The sequence below is a fragment of the Salvelinus namaycush genome, chromosome 30, assembly GCF_016432855.1.
Source record: "Salvelinus namaycush isolate Seneca chromosome 30, SaNama_1.0, whole genome shotgun sequence".
NCBI classification, from domain to species: Eukaryota; Metazoa; Chordata; class Actinopteri; order Salmoniformes; family Salmonidae; genus Salvelinus; species Salvelinus namaycush.
This window is the reverse complement of record NC_052336.1, coordinates 3,496,798-3,516,129: the sequence shown is the minus strand read 5'-3', so window position 1 is coordinate 3,516,129 and position 19,332 is coordinate 3,496,798. Positions and strand designations below refer to the sequence as shown.

The 19,332-nt window shown below is 43.3% G+C and overlaps 1 protein-coding gene across 1 annotated transcript in view; it reads right to left on the bottom strand.

Annotated features, from left to right (window-relative positions):
- LOC120024771 (protein unc-13 homolog C-like) overlaps window positions 1-19,332 on the bottom strand; it is a 178,709-nt gene that overhangs the window by 34,996 nt on the left and 124,381 nt on the right. The window contains 5 exon segments of the mRNA XM_038969056.1: window positions 6,414-6,494; window positions 7,703-7,762; window positions 10,996-11,119; window positions 14,398-14,538; window positions 14,848-14,936. Coding sequence (XP_038824984.1) covers window positions 6,414-6,494; window positions 7,703-7,762; window positions 10,996-11,119; window positions 14,398-14,538; window positions 14,848-14,936 — 495 coding nt within the window.

The following is a 19,332-nucleotide window of genomic DNA, read 5'->3' as shown; positions in this document are numbered from 1 at the left end:
CTGACTGTGCTATTGGCAGACTCCACTAAGCTGGCAGGTTGGCTAACAGCCTGCTGCCTGGCCTGCACCCTATTTCATTGTGGGGCTAGAGGAGTTAGAGCCCTATCTATGTTGGTAGATAAGATGAGAGCACCCCTCCAGCTAGGATGGAGTCCGTCACTCCTCAGCAGGTCAGGCTTGGTCCTGTTTGTGGGTGAGTCCCAGAAAGAGGGCCAATTATCTACAAATTCTATCTTTTGGGAGGGGCAGAAAACAGTTTTCAACCAGCGATTGAGTGCTGAGACTCTGCTGTAGAGCTCGTCACTCCCCCTAACTGGGAGGGGGCCAGAGACAATTACTCGATGCCGACACATCTTTCTAGCTGATTTACACGCTGAAGCTATGTTGCACTTGGTGACCTCTGACTGTTTCATCCTAACATCGTTGGTGCCGACGTGGATAACAATATCTCTATACTCTCTACACTCGCCAGATTTAGCTTTAGCCAGCACCATCTTTAGATTAGCCTTAACGTCGGTAGCCCTGCCCCCTGGTAAACAGTGTATGATCGCTGGGTGATTCGTTTTAAGTCTAATACTGCGGGTAATGGAGTCGCCAATGACTAGGGTTTTCAATTTGTCAGAGCTAATGGTGGGAGCCTTCGGCGTCTCAGACCCCGTAACGGGAGGAGTAGAGACAAGAGAAGACTCAGACTCAGACTCCGACTCGCTACATAATGGGGAAAACCGGTTGAAAGTTTCTGTCGGCTGAATGAGCGACACCGGTTGAGCATTCCAACAGCATTTCCCTCCAGAAGCCATGAGAAAGTTGTCCGGCTGCGGGGACTGTGCGGGGGGATTTATACTAACGTTACTATCTGTACTTACTGGTGGCACAGACGCTGTTTCTTCCTTTCCTACACTGAAATTACCCTTGCCTAACGATTGCGTCTGAAGCTGGGCTTGTAGCACAGCTATTCTCGCCGTAAGGCGATCGTTCTCCTGTATATTATGAGTACAGCGACTGCAATTAGAAGACATCATGTTAATGTTACTACTTAGCTTCGGCTGTTGAAGGTGTTGACGAACCATGTCCAGATAAAGCGTCCGGAGTGAAAAAGTTGAATGAGGGAAAAAAGTTGCAATGGAAAAACAAAAAATATAAACGGTAATTAAAAACAAAAACAAAACAAAAAACGTAAAGTTGTCAGCTAGCAAAGTAAAGTAAAGTTGGCAGCAAAACGCACAGCAACAAAAGAGTTCATGTACTTTTCACATCTTCAGACCAGATAGAACACGTACAGAGTTAATGTACTTTTCACATCTTCAGACCAGATAGAACACGTACAGAGTTAATGTACTTTTCACATCTTCAGACCAGATAGAACACGTACAGAGTTAATGTACTTTTCACATCTTCAGACCAGATAGAACACGTACAGAGTTAATGTACTTTTCACATCTTCAGACCAGATAGAACACGTACAGAGTTCATGTACTTTTCACATCTTCAGACCAGACTGTGTGGAAGACTGTGTGGGAGAGGTAATAACTATGTATGCTTATCCAGGCTGGCAGCAGTAGGCCTAATAAAAATGTACTTTGTACTGTTGCATTAAGACAGAGGATAATTGCTTAAAGCCCTGCCACATACACACACTCCACCCCCACACAAACTCTCCACCTCACTGGTGTTCATGAGTTCACAGGTCATCCTCCATTGGCTCTGGAACAAGAAAGTCATGTTCAGATATAATCCAGTCACTGATGCATTATGGAATATCGGATACAGACTGAAAACAGTGGGTGAGTCAATGAGCCAGAGCTGCTCAGAGTAAATGATCCTAAGCGCTGTAGCTCTGTGTTCCAAATGACATCCTATTACCTATAGCAAACTACTTCTGATCAAAAGTAGTGTCCTACATAGGGCACACAGTGTCATTTGGGACTAAGCTCTGTAGCTCTGCTGCCTTGGCAGAATAGTCACAGCCCAGATTCACTCTGAAGATACTGTAGGTGTTGATAAGGGAAGAACGGCAGAGAAAGACATATCCAACACAACACCAACACCAAGAGCTAGTCCACACAACACCAACTCCAAGAGCTAGTCCACACAACACCAACAGCAAGAGCTAGTCCACACAACACCAACTCCAAGAGCTAGTCCACACAACACCAAGAGCTAGTCCACACAACACCAACTCCAAGAGCTAGTCCACACAACACCAAGAGCTAGTCCACACAACACCAAGAGCTAGTCCACACAACACCAACACCAAGAGCTAGTCCACACAACTCCAAGAGCTAGTCCACACAACACCAAGAGCTAGTCCACACAACACCAAGAGCTAGTCCACACAACACCAACTCCAAGAGCTAGTCCACACAACACCAAGAGCTAGTCCACACAACACCAACACCAAGAGCTAGTCCACACAACTCCAAGAGCTAGTCCATAAAACACCAACACCAAGAGCTAGTCCACACAACACCAACACCAAGAGCTAGTCCACACAACTCCAAGAGCTAGTCCACACAACACCAAGAGCTAGTCCACACAACACCAAGAGCTAGTCCACACAACACCAAGAGCTAGTCCACACAACACCAAGAGCTAGTCCACACAACACCAACTCCAAGAGCTAGTCCACACAACACCAACTCCAAGAGCTAGTCCACACAACACCAACACCAAGAGCTAGTCCACACAACACCAAGAGCTAGTCCACACAACACCAACTCCAAGAGCTAGTCCACACAACACCAAAAGCTAGTCCACACAACACCAACACCAAGAGCTAGTCCACACAACACCAACTCCAAGAGCTAGTCCACACAACACCAACTCCAAGAGCTAGTCCACACAACACCAACTCCAAGAGCTAGTCCACACAACACCAACACCAAGAGCTAGTCCACACAACACCAACTCCAAGAGCTAGTCCATACAACACCAACTCCACGAGCTAGTCCACACAACACCAACACCAAGAGCTAGTCCACACAACACCAACACCAAGAGCTAGTCCACACAACTCCAAGAGCTAGTCCACACAACACCAACACCAAGAGCTAGTCCACACAACTCCAAGAGCTAGTCCATACAACACCAACTCCACGAGCTAGTCCACACAACACCAACACCAAGAGCTAGTCCACACAACACCAACACCAAGAGCTAGTCCACACAACTCCAAGAGCTAGTCCACACAACACCAACACCAAGAGCTAGTCCACACAACTCCAAGAGCTAGTCCATACAACACCAACACCAAGAGCTAGTCCACACAACACCAAGAGCTAGTCCACACAACACCAAGAGCTAGTCCACACAACACCAACACCAAGAGCTAGTCCACACAACACCAACACCAAGAGCTAGTCCATACAACACCAACTCCACGAGCTAGTCCACACAACACCAAGAGCTAGTCCACACAACACCAAGAGCTAGTCCACACAACACCAACACCAAGAGCTAGTCCACACAACACCAAGAGCTAGTCCACACAACACCAACACCAAGAGCTAGTCCATACAACACCAACACCAAGAGCTAGTCCACACAACTCCAAGAGCTAGTCCATACAACACCAACACCAAGAGCTAGTCCACACAACACCAAGAGCTAGTCCACACAACTCCAAGAGCTAGTCCATACAACACCAACACCAAGAGCTAATCCACACAACACCAAGAGCTAGTCCACACAACACCTACACCAAGAGCTAGTCCACACAACACCTACACCAAGAGCTAGTCCACACAACACCAACTCCAAGAGCTAGTCCACACAACACCAAGAGCTAGTCCACACAACACCAACACCAAGAGCTAGTCCACACAACTCCAAGAGCTAGTCCACACAACACCAAGAGCTAGTCCACACAACACCAAGAGCTAGTCCACACAACACCAACACCAAGAGCTAGTCCACACAACACCAAGAGCTAGTCCACACAACACCAACACCAAGAGCTAGTCCACACAACACCAAGAGCTAGTCCACACAACACCAACACCAAGAGCTAGTCCACACAACACCAAGAGCTAGTCCACACAACACCAAGAGCTAGTCCACACAACACCAAGAGCTAGTCCAACACAACACCAACTCCAAGAGCTAGTCCACACAACACCAACTCCAAGAGCTAGTCCACACAACACCAAGAGCTAGTCCATACAACACCAACAATAACATCAACAACAAAACATTTTTTGTCACATACACTGATATGTGTATCATATTATCATCTCACCACGACCTGAAAAGCCACAGTCATTTCATGGGGAATCTATGCTGGTTTTGCTATTCGGCATTACATTTATCTCAAACCATTTAACACCATACAAATGTTCCCTCTTCAGAATTCCATTCCTTTTTGTTCCAGTTCTTTCTCTCTGTCTCTTTCCTTCTCTCTCTATCCCTCTCTCCCTCCCTATATATTTCTCTTCCTCCCCCTCTCTCTCTTCCCCTCTCTCTACCTCCCCCCTCCTCTCTCTCTATCTTCCCCTCCCCTCTCTCTACTTCCCCCCTGCCCCCATCTCCACCTCCCTCCTGCCCCTCTCTCCACCGCCCTCCTGCCCTTCTCTCCATCTCTCCTTGCCTCATTACTGAAGGCATAAAGTCTTTAACCGGTCCTGCATTCAGCCTGTGTATCTCTGCTAGTCTCTCTCCCCCCATCTCTCCCTGCCTCCCTCCCTTTCTCTCTCCTCTCTCTCTTCCTTTAAGTATTTAACCAGTCCTGCATTCAGCCTGTGTATCTCTGCTAGTCTCTCTCCCCCATCTCTCCCTGCTTCCCTCCCTTTCTCTCTCCTCCCTCTCTTCCTTTAAGTATTTAACCAGTCCTGCATTCAGCCTGTGTATCTCTGCTAGTTTCTCCCCACATCTCTCCCTGCCTCCCTCCCTTTCTCTCTCCTCCCTTCTTCCTTTAAGTATTTAAACAGTCCTGCATTCAGCCTGTGTATCTCTGCTAGTCTCTCCCCCCATCTCTCCCTGCCTCCCTCCCTTTCTCTCTCCTCCCTTCTTCCTTTAAGTCTTTAACCAGTCCTGCATTCAGCCTGTGTATCTCTGCTAGTCTCTCCCCCCATCTCTCCCTGCCTCCCTCCCTTTCTCTCTCCTCCCTCTCTTCCTTTAAGTATTAAACCAGTCCTGCATTCAGCCTATGTATCTCTTCCACCTAAAGGTATTACTTAACTGTGATTGGTCCGAGTCTCCTGGAAGCATTACTCAACTTCTCTAATTTGACGTTCTCCTCGGAATACTGATGGAGAGAATTCCACAGCATGACCGATCTAAACAGGGAGCTGGTGTCCATGGAGATGCAGGAATCAATTTGATTATTTTTCACGGTGCTGCGTTGAGTGTTCACACAGACCCCGGTCTGAACTCTTGTCTGTGTCCCAAATAGCACCAACAGGGCTCTGGTCAAAAGTAGTGCACTATGTAGGGAATAGGGTGCCATTTGGACGCACATACTGACTGCATCGACTCCTCTCAGCACCACTACTCCTCTTAAAGACCTTACAACCCTACTACCCTGTTAAAACAGTCACCACTCTACAACAATCCTTTAGGTAAACTCTCATTACAACCCTAGTACCCTGTTAAAACAGTCACCACTCTACAACGATCCTTTAGGTAAACTCTCATTACAACCCTACTACCCTGTTAAAACAGTCACCACTCTACAACGATCCTTTAGGTAAACTCTCATTACAACCCTACTACCCTGTTAAAACAGTCACCACTCTACAACAATCCTTTAGGTAAACTCTCATTACAACCCTACTACCCTGTTAAAACAGTCACCACTCTACAACAATCCTTTAGGTAAACTCTCATTACAACCCTACTACCCTGTTAAAACAGTCACCACTCTACAACAATCCTTTAGGTAAACTCTCATTACAACCCTACTACCCTGTTAAAACAGTCACCACTCTACAACGATCCTTTAGGTAAACTCTCATTACAACCCTACTACCCTGTTAAAACAGTCACCACTCTACAACGATCCTTTAGGTAAACTCTCATTACAACCCTACTACCCTGTTAAAACAGTCACCACTCTACAACGATCCTTTAGGTAAACTCTCATTACAACCCTACTACCCTGTTAAAACCCTGTCCATCTCTCTTTGCACAACATTTCTATACAGGGACAGAGAAAGGTAGGCATGGATGGTTAGAGGGAGAAAGGAATGAGGGTAGGGATGGAAGGTGAAAGGGAGGGATGGAGGAGGCATGAATGGATTGAGAGAGGAATTGATGGAGGGATGGGAGGGATGGATGGAGGCCGAAAGGGATGGAGGAAGGGATGGATGGAAAGAGAGAGGGATGGTGGGTTAGACGGATGGAGGGACAGACAGGTGGAGGGGGGGAGAGAGGGATGGATAGATAGAGTGAGTGAGTGAGTGAGAGCTCTCCATTACCTTGATGGTGGGAAGGACAAGGTCCATGGCTGCACACTGTCTTGGTGTCAGGCTACGGGCTTCCTCTCTGATCACATGGTCCTAGAGTGGAGAGAATAGAAAGAGATAGATTAATCAATAAATGTTTCCATAACATTCTTCTTGGAGAGGACACACACACACACACAAACTGTAAATGATATGTTAATTTTAGGTATTATCAACAGTAAAAATAATAGAGCATTGTGGGAAAATTGCTGTATTTCAAAATTGCTGTATTTCAAATGGTACTGTAATTCCACCCAGAATACAGTACCGTATCTTTGGAGCGCCAAAAACATTTTGACCACTAGTGGGTGCATGGTATAGTTGTTCCTTGCTTATTAACATATTTTGAGGCATACTGTAATATATAAAATACATAATTTTACTCGCCACCGAGCTGCCTGTAAATTACTGTCAAATTCATGGCAACCCCTTTACAGTGTATTATTAATGTGGTTCCTGAGATGGAAAACACATTGTGAGATCTGATCATGTGATTCAGCAGGAGAATACAGCAAAACAGTACAGACAGCGACAGTACAGTTGCTTGCAAATTGCTGCTCAACCATGGCACATCACAGACACAATACTGTCTCCCTATCTTTCTGCTGTGCTTCTTGTGACTGTGATCAAAGAGTGTAACTGTGGGAAGATCTTTTAGTGTAGGAGCAGAGATACAGGGACTTCATTAAAAACAGTTCATCTGTGTTACAGACGGATTGGAAAGCAACTACGATTACGTAATATGATGAAGACTTGGCCAGTTTAGTCATGGGTTTATAGCATGACGTGAAGTTGCATGACTAGGGTAGGAGAGGAGAGGGCTGTTTTAGCAGAGATGACCTCAATCTGGATGTAATCACTATGAGAACTAACCAACTAATACAGATCTACTGCTCTGGAGGACGTACATCGTGTACTGTGTGGGACTTTTGATAATCACAACAGTGTGTGTGCATGTGTGTCTGTGTGTGTGTGTTTACTGTAGCTGTGCTCTGACGGACTAGAGGTCGCAAAAACCCAGAACTGCCTATTAAACTCTGTTTTTAACACAGTCTCTCACTCGTTCTCTCTTTCTCTCACACACACACACACACACACACACACACACACACACACACACACACACACACACACACACACACACACACACACACACACACACACACACACACACACACACACACACACACACACACACACACACACACACACACACACTCTCTCAAATGCACACCCACACTCATGGTGTGCCCCAGACCTACCTTGAGTTTGGATAGCTGTCCCAGGTCCTTGGCAGCACTGAAAATCATCTGGGCTCCTTGCTGTGAGGAGAAGAGACAGGGTTATACTCTATGTGTGTGTGTGTGTTTGTGTTTGTGGGCGTGTTGAGACCAGAAGTGTCTGTGGGCGTGTTTAGAGCAGAAGTGTCTGTGGGCGTGTTTAGACCAGAAGTCTCCACAAGAACAGTAAACCATTTTCTTTTGACCAACTGGGGACATTTTGTTAGTCCCCACAAGGTCAAATGCTATTTCTAGGGGGTTTAGGGTTAAGGTTAAAATTAGTGTTAGGGTTAGAATTAAGTTTAGGGTTAGGGGTAAGGTTAGATTTTGAGGTAAAGGTTAGGGTTGTGGTTACGGGTTAGGGAAAATAGAATTTTGATCAGGACAGAATTGTGTCCACCCACAAGGTTAGTTTTACAAGACTGTGTGTGTGTGTGTGTGTTTGAGAACATCCCTTCTGGGTGTTGTCAGCCTTGTCAGTGTTGCCTGTTGGAAAAGCAGGTTTGGCTTTTCATTCCTCTATCCAGGCTTCACTAACATTTCCTGCATGACTGACACATAAAGAGAGAAGGAGACACCGTCTTCTCCGAACTTTGTAAATATCCTCTATGGTGCATCTGTGTTTTGTACATATTTGTGTGTGGGAGTGTGTGTGTGTGTGTGTGTCGGTGTGTGTGTGTGTGTGTGTGTGGGAGTGTGTCGGTGTGTGTGTGAGTGTGTGTGTGTGTGTGTGTGTGTGTGGGAGTGTGTCGGTGTGTGTGTGAGTGTGTTGGTGTGTGTGGGAGGGTGTGTGTGTGTGTGTGTGTGGGAGTGTGTTGGTGTGTGTGGGAGTGTGTTGGTGTGTGTGGGAGTGTGTCGGTGTGTGTGGGAGTGTGTCGGTGTGTGTGGGAGTGTGTTGGTGTGTGTGGGAGTGTTTCGGTGTGTGTGGGAGTGTGTTGGTGTGTGTGGGAGTGTGTCGGTGTGTCGGTGTGTGTGTGTGGGAGTGTGTTGGTGTGTGTGGGAGTGTGTCGGTGTGTGTGGGAGTGTGTCGGTGTGTGTGGGAGTGTGTTGGTGTGTGTGGGAGTGTTTCGGTGTGTGTGGGAGTGTGTCGGTGTGTGTGGGAGTGTGTCGGTGTGTCGGTGTGTGTGTGTGGGAGTGTGCCGGTGTGTGTGGGAGTGTGTCGGTGTGTGTGTGTGGGAGTGTGTCGGTGTGTGTGGGAGTGTGTCGGTGTGTGTGGGAGTGTGTCGGTGTGTGTGGGAGTGTGTTGGTGTGTGTGGGAGTGTGTCGGTGTGTGTGGGAGTGTGTCGGTGTGTGTGGGAGTGTTTCGGTGTGTGTGGGAGTGTGTCGGTGTGTGTGGGAGTGTTTCGGTGTGTGTGGGAGTGTGTTGGTGTGTGTGGGAGTGTGTCGGTGTGTGTGGGAGTGTTTCGGTGTGTGTGGGAGTGTTTCGGTGTGTGTGGGAGTGTGTTGGTGTGTGTGGGAGTGTGTTGGAGTGTGTCGGTGTGTCGGTGTGTGTGTGTGGGAGTGTGTCGGTGTGTGTGGGAGTGTGTCGGTGTGTGTGTGTGGGAGTGTGTCGGTGTGTGTGGGAGTGTGTCGGTGTGTGTGGGAGTGTGTGGGAGTGTGTGGGAGTGTGTCGGTGTGTGTGGGAGTGTGTCGGTGTGTGTGGGAGTGTGTCGGTGTGTGTGGGAGTGTGTCGGTGTGTGTGGGAGTGTGTCGGTGTGTGTGGTAGTGTGTCGGTGTGTGTGGGAGTGTGTCGGTGTGTGTGGGAGTGTGTGGGAGTGTGTGGGAGTGTGTCGGTGTGTGTGTGGGAGTGTGTGGGTGTGTGTGGGAGTGTGTCGGTGTGTCGGTGTGTGTGTGTGGGAGTGTGTCGGTGTGTGTGGGAGTGTGTCGGTGTGTGTGGGAGTGTGTTGGTGTGTGTGGGAGTGTGTCGGTGTGTGTGGGAGTGTGTCGGTGTGTGTGGGAGTGTGTCGGTGTGTTGGTGTGTGTGGGAGTGTGTCGGTGTGTGTGGGAGTGTGTCGGTGTCTGTGGGAGTGTGTGGGAGTGTGTGGGAGTGTGTCGGTGTGTGTGGGAGTGTGTCGGTGTGTGTGGGAGTGTGTCGGTGTGTGTGGGAGTGTTTCGGTGTGTGTGGGAGTGTGTTGGTGTGTGTGGGAGTGTGTCGGTGTGTGTGGGAGTGTTTCGGTGTGTGTGGGAGTGTGTTGGTGTGTGTGGGAGTGTGTCGGTGTGTGTGGGAGTGTTTCGGTGTGTGTTGGTGTGTGTGGGAGTGTGTTGGAGTGTGTCGGTGTGTCGGTGTGTGTGTGTGGGAGTGTGTCGGTGTGTGTGGGAGTGTGTCGGTGTGTGTGGGAGTGTGTGGGAGTGTGTGGGAGTGTGTCGGTGTGTGTGGGAGTGTGTCGGTGTGTGTGGGAGTGTGTCGGTGTGTGTGGGAGTGTTTCGGTGTGTGTGGGAGTGTGTTGGTGTGTGTGGGAGTGTGTCGGTGTGTGTGGTAGTGTGTCGGTGTGTGTGGGAGTGTTTCGGTGTGTGTGGGAGTGTGTTGGTGTGTGTGGGAGTGTGTTGGAGTGTGTCGGTGTGTCGGTGTCTGTGTGTGTGGGAGTGTGTTGGTGTGTGTGGGAGTGTGTCGGTGTGTGTGGGAGTGTGTCGGTGTGCCGGTGTGTGTGTGTGGGAGTGTGTCGGTGTGTGTGGGAGTGTGTCGGTGTGTGCGCATTTACAGACTAGAGGATATTCCAGCCAGAGGTAGGCAACCCTGGTCATGGAATGTTGCAGATACTGTACTGTAGGGATTTTTCCGTTAGATCGTTTTTTGTTTCAGTCCTGGGAGACCAGGTACATTAGGGTTAGGGTTAGGGTGTGTGTGTGTGTGTGTGTGTGTGTGTGTGTGTGTGTGTGTGTGTGCGTGCGTGCGTGCGTGCGTGCGTGCGTGCGTGCGTGCGTGCGTGCGTGCATGTGTGTTTATATATATATCATCTTACATTCTGGTCATTGAGAGGTGGTAAGACTATCATTCTCTCAATGGGGTTGAATGTGTGTTTGGTGTGTGTGTGTGTGTGTGTGTGTGTTTGGTGTGTATAACATAACATCTTACATTCTGGTCATTGAGAGGTGGTAAGACTATCATTCTCTCAATGGTGTTGAATATGTGTTTGGTGTGTGTGTGTGTGTGTGTGTGTGTGTGTATAACATAACATCTTACATTCTGGTCATTGAGAGGTGGTAAGACTATCATTCTCTCAATGATGTTGAATATGTGTTTGGTGTGTGTGTGTGTGTGTGTGTGTGTGTTTGGTGTGTATAACATAACATCTTACATTCTGGTCATTGAGAGGTGGTAAAACTATCATTCTCTCAATAGTATTGAGGACGATCTTCCACAGTTCCTTCAGGACTCGTTTCAACACCGTCTTCTCACAGATCTTTGCAAATAAAATCAAACTGCAAAGCAGAGCAGAGCAGAGCGGAACAGAGCAGAGAGACAGAGCAGAGAGACAGAGCAGAGAGACAGAGCAGAGAGAGACAGAGCAGAGAGAGACAGAGCAGAGAGAGACAGAGCAGAGAGAGACAGAGCGGAACAGAGCAGAGAGACAGAGCAGAGCAGAGGCAGAGCAGAGAGAGACAGAGCGGAACAGAGCAGAGAGAGACAGAGCAGAGAGAGACAGAGCAGAGAGAGACAGAGACAGAGACAGAGCGGAACAGAGCAGAGAGAGACAGAGCAGAGAGAGACAGAGACAGAGAGAGCAGAGCAGAGCAGAGCAGAGCAGAGACAGAGCAGAGCCAACAGTCTAAGTCAGATGTAAAACCACAGCAGAAACACAATCATTAGACTTTCAAATCAACGTTTTTGAGATGTTTTGAGACCTCTATAGTAGTCTAATGTCAAGATGAAACCCCATCCCACGACATCTGTTGTGTAGATCCAGCTATATGCCTCCAGCCCAAGGATAAAAATAGAGTCAACCAGGAAAAACAGGGAATTAGATAGTGCTTATCTTTTCAATTTATTTGTGATGAAGGCGTATAGCTGGATTTACACAACTGATGTCGTGGGATGTGTCTTCATCTAGAAATTAGACTACTTTAGAGGTCTGAAAACATCTGACAAACTTTAATTTATGAATGAAATGTCCCTTTAACAACGTTACAGACGTTACAAGCCACATACGTCACAGGGCCTATAGGAAGACAACAGGATCAAACACAATCAAGGGTGAAGTTCAAAAAGCCATGATATGTGGAATAAATGCATCAGCTTCACGTGATAATCTCAGTGAACGGAAAACCTTGGCTGAGGATTTCGTTTAGCATATTATTAAGAGGATTCTACTGTAATACCCCATTGGCCTCGATGTTGCCGTGAGTGTCTGAGAGAGAATCACACAGCTTATGCACGCACGCACACACGCACACACACACTCTTTCAGGGATGGATGTCAGAGTAGAGAAGATAGCCTACAAGATAATGTTGGAATACATACAGCTCCCTGTTGAGTACTGGATTGAATATCAACATGGATGTTATATATATAGAGAAACACCTACAACAATAACACACACACAAAGGCACGCAAGCACTCACACACACCTAAATACACTGAGAAACACATACCCTAACTAAATACAAAGAGACACAAATAACACACGCAGATGCATGTACACACACATAAAAACACCTACATGTTTTTCATTGCGCGAGCACGCGCGTGTGTGTGTGTGTGTGTGTTTGTGATTTTTGTGTATGTGCTCCTCTACTTCAGGGGAGTAGAGGAGCACATAATAACATCAAACCTTGCTTACATTTGTATACAATCACATATACAGCTAACTGCCAAAATAATGGAAACACTTGAGTAAATGAGTGATACAAAGTATATTGAAAGCAGATGCTTCCACACAGGTGTGGTTTCTGAGGTAATTAAGCAATTAACATCCCATCATGCTTAGGGTCATGTATAAAAATGATTGGCTGGCCATTATTTTGGTTACCATGGCTTTGCCCCCAAAATATGACAATGACCCCATACAAAGGACAAAAGTAGTCACTGAATGGTTTAATGAGCATAAAAACGATGTAAACCGTATGCCATGGCTTTCTCAGTCACCAGATCTCAACCCAATTGAACACTTATGAGAGATTCTGGAGCGGCACCTGAGACCACCATCAACAAAACACCAAATTATGGAATTTCTTGTGGAAGAATGGTATCGTATTCCTCCAATAGAGTTCTGGACACTTTATGAATCTATGCAAAGTGAATTGAAGTTGTTCTGGCTCGTTGTGCCCAACACCATATTAAGACACTTTATGTTCGTGTTTCACTAGGTGTTTCACTAGGTGTTTCACTAGGACCACTAGGATAACTGGTTAACTAACTCAAAGCTCCAACCTCTACGATAACTGGTTAACTAACCCAAAGCTCCAACCTCTAGGATAACTGGTTAACTAACCCAAAGCTCCAACCTTTAGGATAACTGGTTAACTAACTCAAAGCTCCAACCTCTACGATAACTGGTTAACTAACCCAAAGCTCCAACCTCTAGGATAACTGGTTAACTAACCCAAAGCTCCAACCTCTAGGATAACTGGTTAACTAACTCAAAGCTCCAACCTCTATGATAACTGGTTAACTAACCCAAAGCTCCAACCTCTAGGATAACTGGTTAACTAACTCAAAGCTCCAACCTCTAGGATAACTGGTTAACTAACCCAAAGCTCCAACCTCTAGGATAACTGGTTAACTAACCCAAAGCTCCAACCTCTAGGATAACTGGTTAACTAACCCAAAGCTCCAACCTCTAGGATAACTGGTTAACTAACTCAAATCTCCAACCTCAAGGATAACTGATTAACTAACCCAAAGCTCCAATCTCTAGGATAACTGGTTAAGTAAACCAAAGCTCCAACCTCTAAGATAACTGATTAACTAACCCAAAGCTCCAACCTCTAGGATAACTGGTTAACTAGCCCAAAGCTCCAACCTCTAGGATAACTGGTTAACTAACCCAAAGCTCCAACCTCTAGGATAACTGGTTAACTAACCCAAAGCTCCAACCTCTAGGATAACTGATTAACTAACTCAAAGCTCCAACCTCTAGGATAACTGGTTAACTAACTCAAAGCTCCAACCTCTAGGATAACTGGTTAACTAACTCAAAGCTCCAACCTTTAGGATAACTGGTTAACTAACTCAAATCTCCAACCTCTAGGATAACTGGTTAACTAACCCAAAGCTCCAACCTCTAGGATAACTGGTTAACTAACCCAAAGCTCCAACCTCTAGGATAACTGGTTAACTAACTCAAAGCTCCAACCTCTAGGATAACTGGTTAACTAACTCAAAGCTCCAACCTCTAGGATAACTGGTTAACTAACTCAAAGCTCCAACCTCTAGGATAACTGGTTAACTAACCCAAAGCTCCAACCTCTAGGATAACGGCCACATGCATTCAGACACCTACTGAGTTTCACAATATGAATCCTCAGTAACTCCATGGTGAAAACAAACACCTACTTTTTATCCAGGAGTTGCATGAGGGTTTACTAACCTCTCAACTAACGGGTTACTAACCCAACCCTCTCACTTCTAGGCTAACTGGTTACCTCAATGTTAACTCAAGGGTGTAAACAGAAACCTACTATTTATCCAGGAGATACATGGATACGCTACTGGATACTAACCTCTAAGCCAGCTGATAATATACCTATAGGGACCTACTTTTTATCCAGAAGGTCCATGAGTGGTCTGAGGACAGTCTCAGCATCCATGGCAGCGTTGCTCTTCCCTGCAGCACTCCCCTTCATCTGGACTAATTCCTGGTTCATCTGCTTTACACAGTCCTCAATCACCGGTTTGAAACTGGACAGGGAAATAACACAGGGTTAGCAAAGATACACACATACCACAGATACACACAGACCACAGATACACACAAACCACAAATACACACAGACACACACAGACCACAGACACACAAATACACACAGACCACAGACACACACAGACACACACAGACCTCAGACACACACAGACCACAGATACACACATACAGACAGACCACAGACACACACAGACCACAGATACACACAGACCACAGTTACACACAAACATAGACACACACACACACGCACACGGACCCCCCCCCCCCCCCCCCCCACACACACACACCTGGAGCCGAAGACTGCACTGAGCTCATCCAGCACGGTGTTGAGTTTGTTCTGCAGTTCCTTCAGTAGTTCACTGGCCTCAGCATCCAGCTGCAACAGTAACAGGCAGGGAGATGCCCATCATTAGCTGCTACATCAACACAGCATTATATCACTATCACTATACCTCTCCATTATATCACTATCACTATACCTCTCCATTATATCACCAACACTATACATCTCTACTATATCACTAACAATATACATCTCCATTATATCACTAACACTATACATCTCCATTATATCACTAACACTATACATCTCTACTATATCACTAACAATATACATCTCCATTATATCACTAACACTATACATCTCTACTATATCACTAACAATATACATCTCCATTATATCACTAACACTATACATCTCTACTATATCACTAACAATATACATCTCCATTATATCACTAACACTATACATCTCTACTATATCACTATCACTATACCTCTCCATTATATCACTAACACTATACATCTCCATTATATCACTAACACTATACATCTCCATTATATCACTAACAATATACATCTCCATTATATCACTAACACTATACATCTCCATTATATCACTAACACTATACATCTCTACTATATCACTAACAATATACATCTCCATTATATCACTAACACTATACATCTCTACTATATCACTAACAATATACATCTCCATTATATCACTAACACTATACATCTCTACTATATCACTATCACTATACCTCTCCATTATATCACTATCACTATACCTCTCCATTATATCACCAACACTATACATCTCTACTATATCACTAACAATATACATCTCCATTATATCACTAACACTATACATCTCCATTATATCACTAACACTATACATCTCTACTATATCACTAACAATATACATCTCCATTATATCACCAACACTATACATCTCTACTATATCACTAACAATATACATCTCCATTATATCACTAACACTATACATCTCCATTATATCACCAACACTATACATCTCCATTATATCACTAACACTATACATCTCTACTATATCACTAACACTATACATCTCTACAATATCACTAACACTATACATCGCTACTATATCACTAACACTATACATCTCCATTATATCACCAACACTATACATCTCCACTATACATCTCCATTATATCACTAACACTATACATCTCCATTATATCACTAACACTATACATCTCCATTATATCACGAAACACTATACATCTCCACTATACATCTCCATTATATCACTAACACTATACATCTCCATTATATCACTAACACTATACATCTCCATTATATCACTAACACTATACATCTCCATTATATCACTAACACTATACATCTCCATTATATCACTAACACTATACATCTCCATTATATCTCCATTATATCACTAACACTATTCATCTCCATTATATCACTAACACTATACATCTCCATTACCTCTCCATTATATCACTAACACTATACATCTCTACTATATCACCAACACTATACATCTCTACTATATCACTAACACTATACATCTCCATTACATCTCCATTATATCACTAACACTATACATCTCCATTACATCTCCATTATATCACTAACACTATACATCTCCATTATATCACCAACACTATACCTCTCAATTACATCACCAACACTATACATCTCCATTATATCACTAACACTACACATCTCCATTATATCACTAACACTATACATCTCCATTATATCACTAACACTATACATCTCTACTATACCTCTCCATTATATCACTAACACTATACATCTCCATTATATCACTAACACTATACATCTCCATTATATCACTAACACTATACATCTCCATTATATCACTAACACTATACATCTCCATTATATCACTAACACTATACATCTCCATTATATCACTAACACTATACCTCTCTACTATATTACTAACTATACATCTCTACTATATCACTAACACTATACATCTCCATTATATCACTAACACTATACATCTCCATTATATCACTAACATATCATCTCTACTATATCACTAACACTATACATCTCCATTATATCACTAACACTATACACTCCATTATATCACTAACACTATACATCTCTACTATATCACTAACACTATACATCTCCATTATATCACTAACACTATACATCTCCATTATATCACTAACACTATACATCTCCATTATATCACTAACACTATACATCTCCATTATATCTCCATTATATCACTAACAATATACATCTCCATTATATCACTAACACTATACATCTCTACTATATCACCAACACTATACATCTCTACTATATCACTAACACTATACATCTCCATTACATCTCCATTATATCACTAACACTCATCTCTCTCACTCTCGCATTACATCTCCTGATATCACTAAACAATATACTCTCCATTAGATCCTACACACTATACCTCTCAATTACATCACTAAAACTATACATCTCATACTATATTACTAACACTATACATCTCCATTATATCCACTAACACTATACATCTCCTTTATATCACCAACCATACATCTCCATTATATCACTACCAACTATAAACACTATACATCTCTACTATATCACTAACACTATATCACATCTCTATCATCTTACCAATATCACTAACACTATACATTCCTAACTATATCACTAACACATATACATCCCATTATATCACCAACACTATACATCTCCCATATAACATCCTCCCATTATATCCTAAAACCTATACATCTCCATTATATATCACATACACTATCCATCTCCATTATATCACGAAACAACATATACACTCCACTATACATCTCCATTATATCACAACACACTATACTCTATACATCTCTCCATTATATCATACACTAACACTAAATACATCTCCATTATATATATCACTAACACTATACATCTCCATTATATCACTAACACTACTATCCATCTCCATTATATCACTACACACTATACATCTCCATTATTCTATCTCAATTATCACTACCTATCATAACTACTATTCATCTCCATTATATAACTAACACAACATCATCCATTACCTCTCCATTATATCACTAACACTATACATCTCTACTATATCACCAACACTATACATCTCCATTATATCACCAACATATATACATCTACTCACTTATAACAATCTCCATTAATATCACTATATACACTATACAAATCATCTCTCTCCATTATCACCAACAATCCCACTAACTAACAAACACACTATAACATCTCCATTATATCACTAACAACACATACATACATATACAATCTCCATTATACCTATCACTCAACCTACATCCTCCAATTCATCTTCCCCTTATACCAACACTTCATCATCTCCATACATCAATACTACTCATACCTACACTTCACACACACTACTACATCTCAATTGATATCACTAACACTATACATCTCTACTATAAAAATCAAATCAACCCTTAAACTCACTCCATTAACACCTCACTACAACACTATAATCCATCTCTACTATATCACTAACAACTAAACATCTCCATTATCATCTCCATTATACTCTAAAACATACTTACTAAAACACTAAAACACTATATACATCTCCATTACAATCTCTCCATCTATACATCACTAACACTAACATACATCTCCATTATCAATCACAACACTATACCTCTCAATTACATCACTCAACACTATAAAACATCTCTCTTATAATCACTAACACTACAACACTCTCTCCATTATATCACAACTAACACTATACATCTCCTTATATCACTAAAACAACTATAATACATCTCTACTATACCTTCTCCCCTCTCCCATTATATAATCATAACACATACTACTACTTCTCCATATATCATCTACACTAACTCTATACATCTCTCACTATACTCACTACACTATACATCTTACCATTATATCCTAACACTATATCTTCTCCATATACTATCATTTAATCACTATACCTATATCACTCTCTCTATATTCACTAACACTATACATCTCTACTATATCACTAACACTATACATCTCCATTATATCACTAAACACTATACATCTCCATTATATCACTAACAATATACATCTCTACTATATCACTAACACTATACTCTCCCATTATATCACTAACACTATACATCTCATTATATCACTACACTATACATCTCTACTATATCACTAACACTATACATCTCCATTATATCACTAACACACTCTACAATCTCCATTATATCACTAACAACTATATACATCCCATTATATCTAACACTATACATCTCCATTATATCACTCCTTATATTCCTAACACTATACATCTCCATTATATCACTAACTACTTACAGCCATATAGTACACTTACAACATCTCGCCCATTATATACCTTCTCCTAGTATTTACGGCGGGCGAGTAGTCGTTTTCACCATTTCTTGGCAAAACATAGCGTT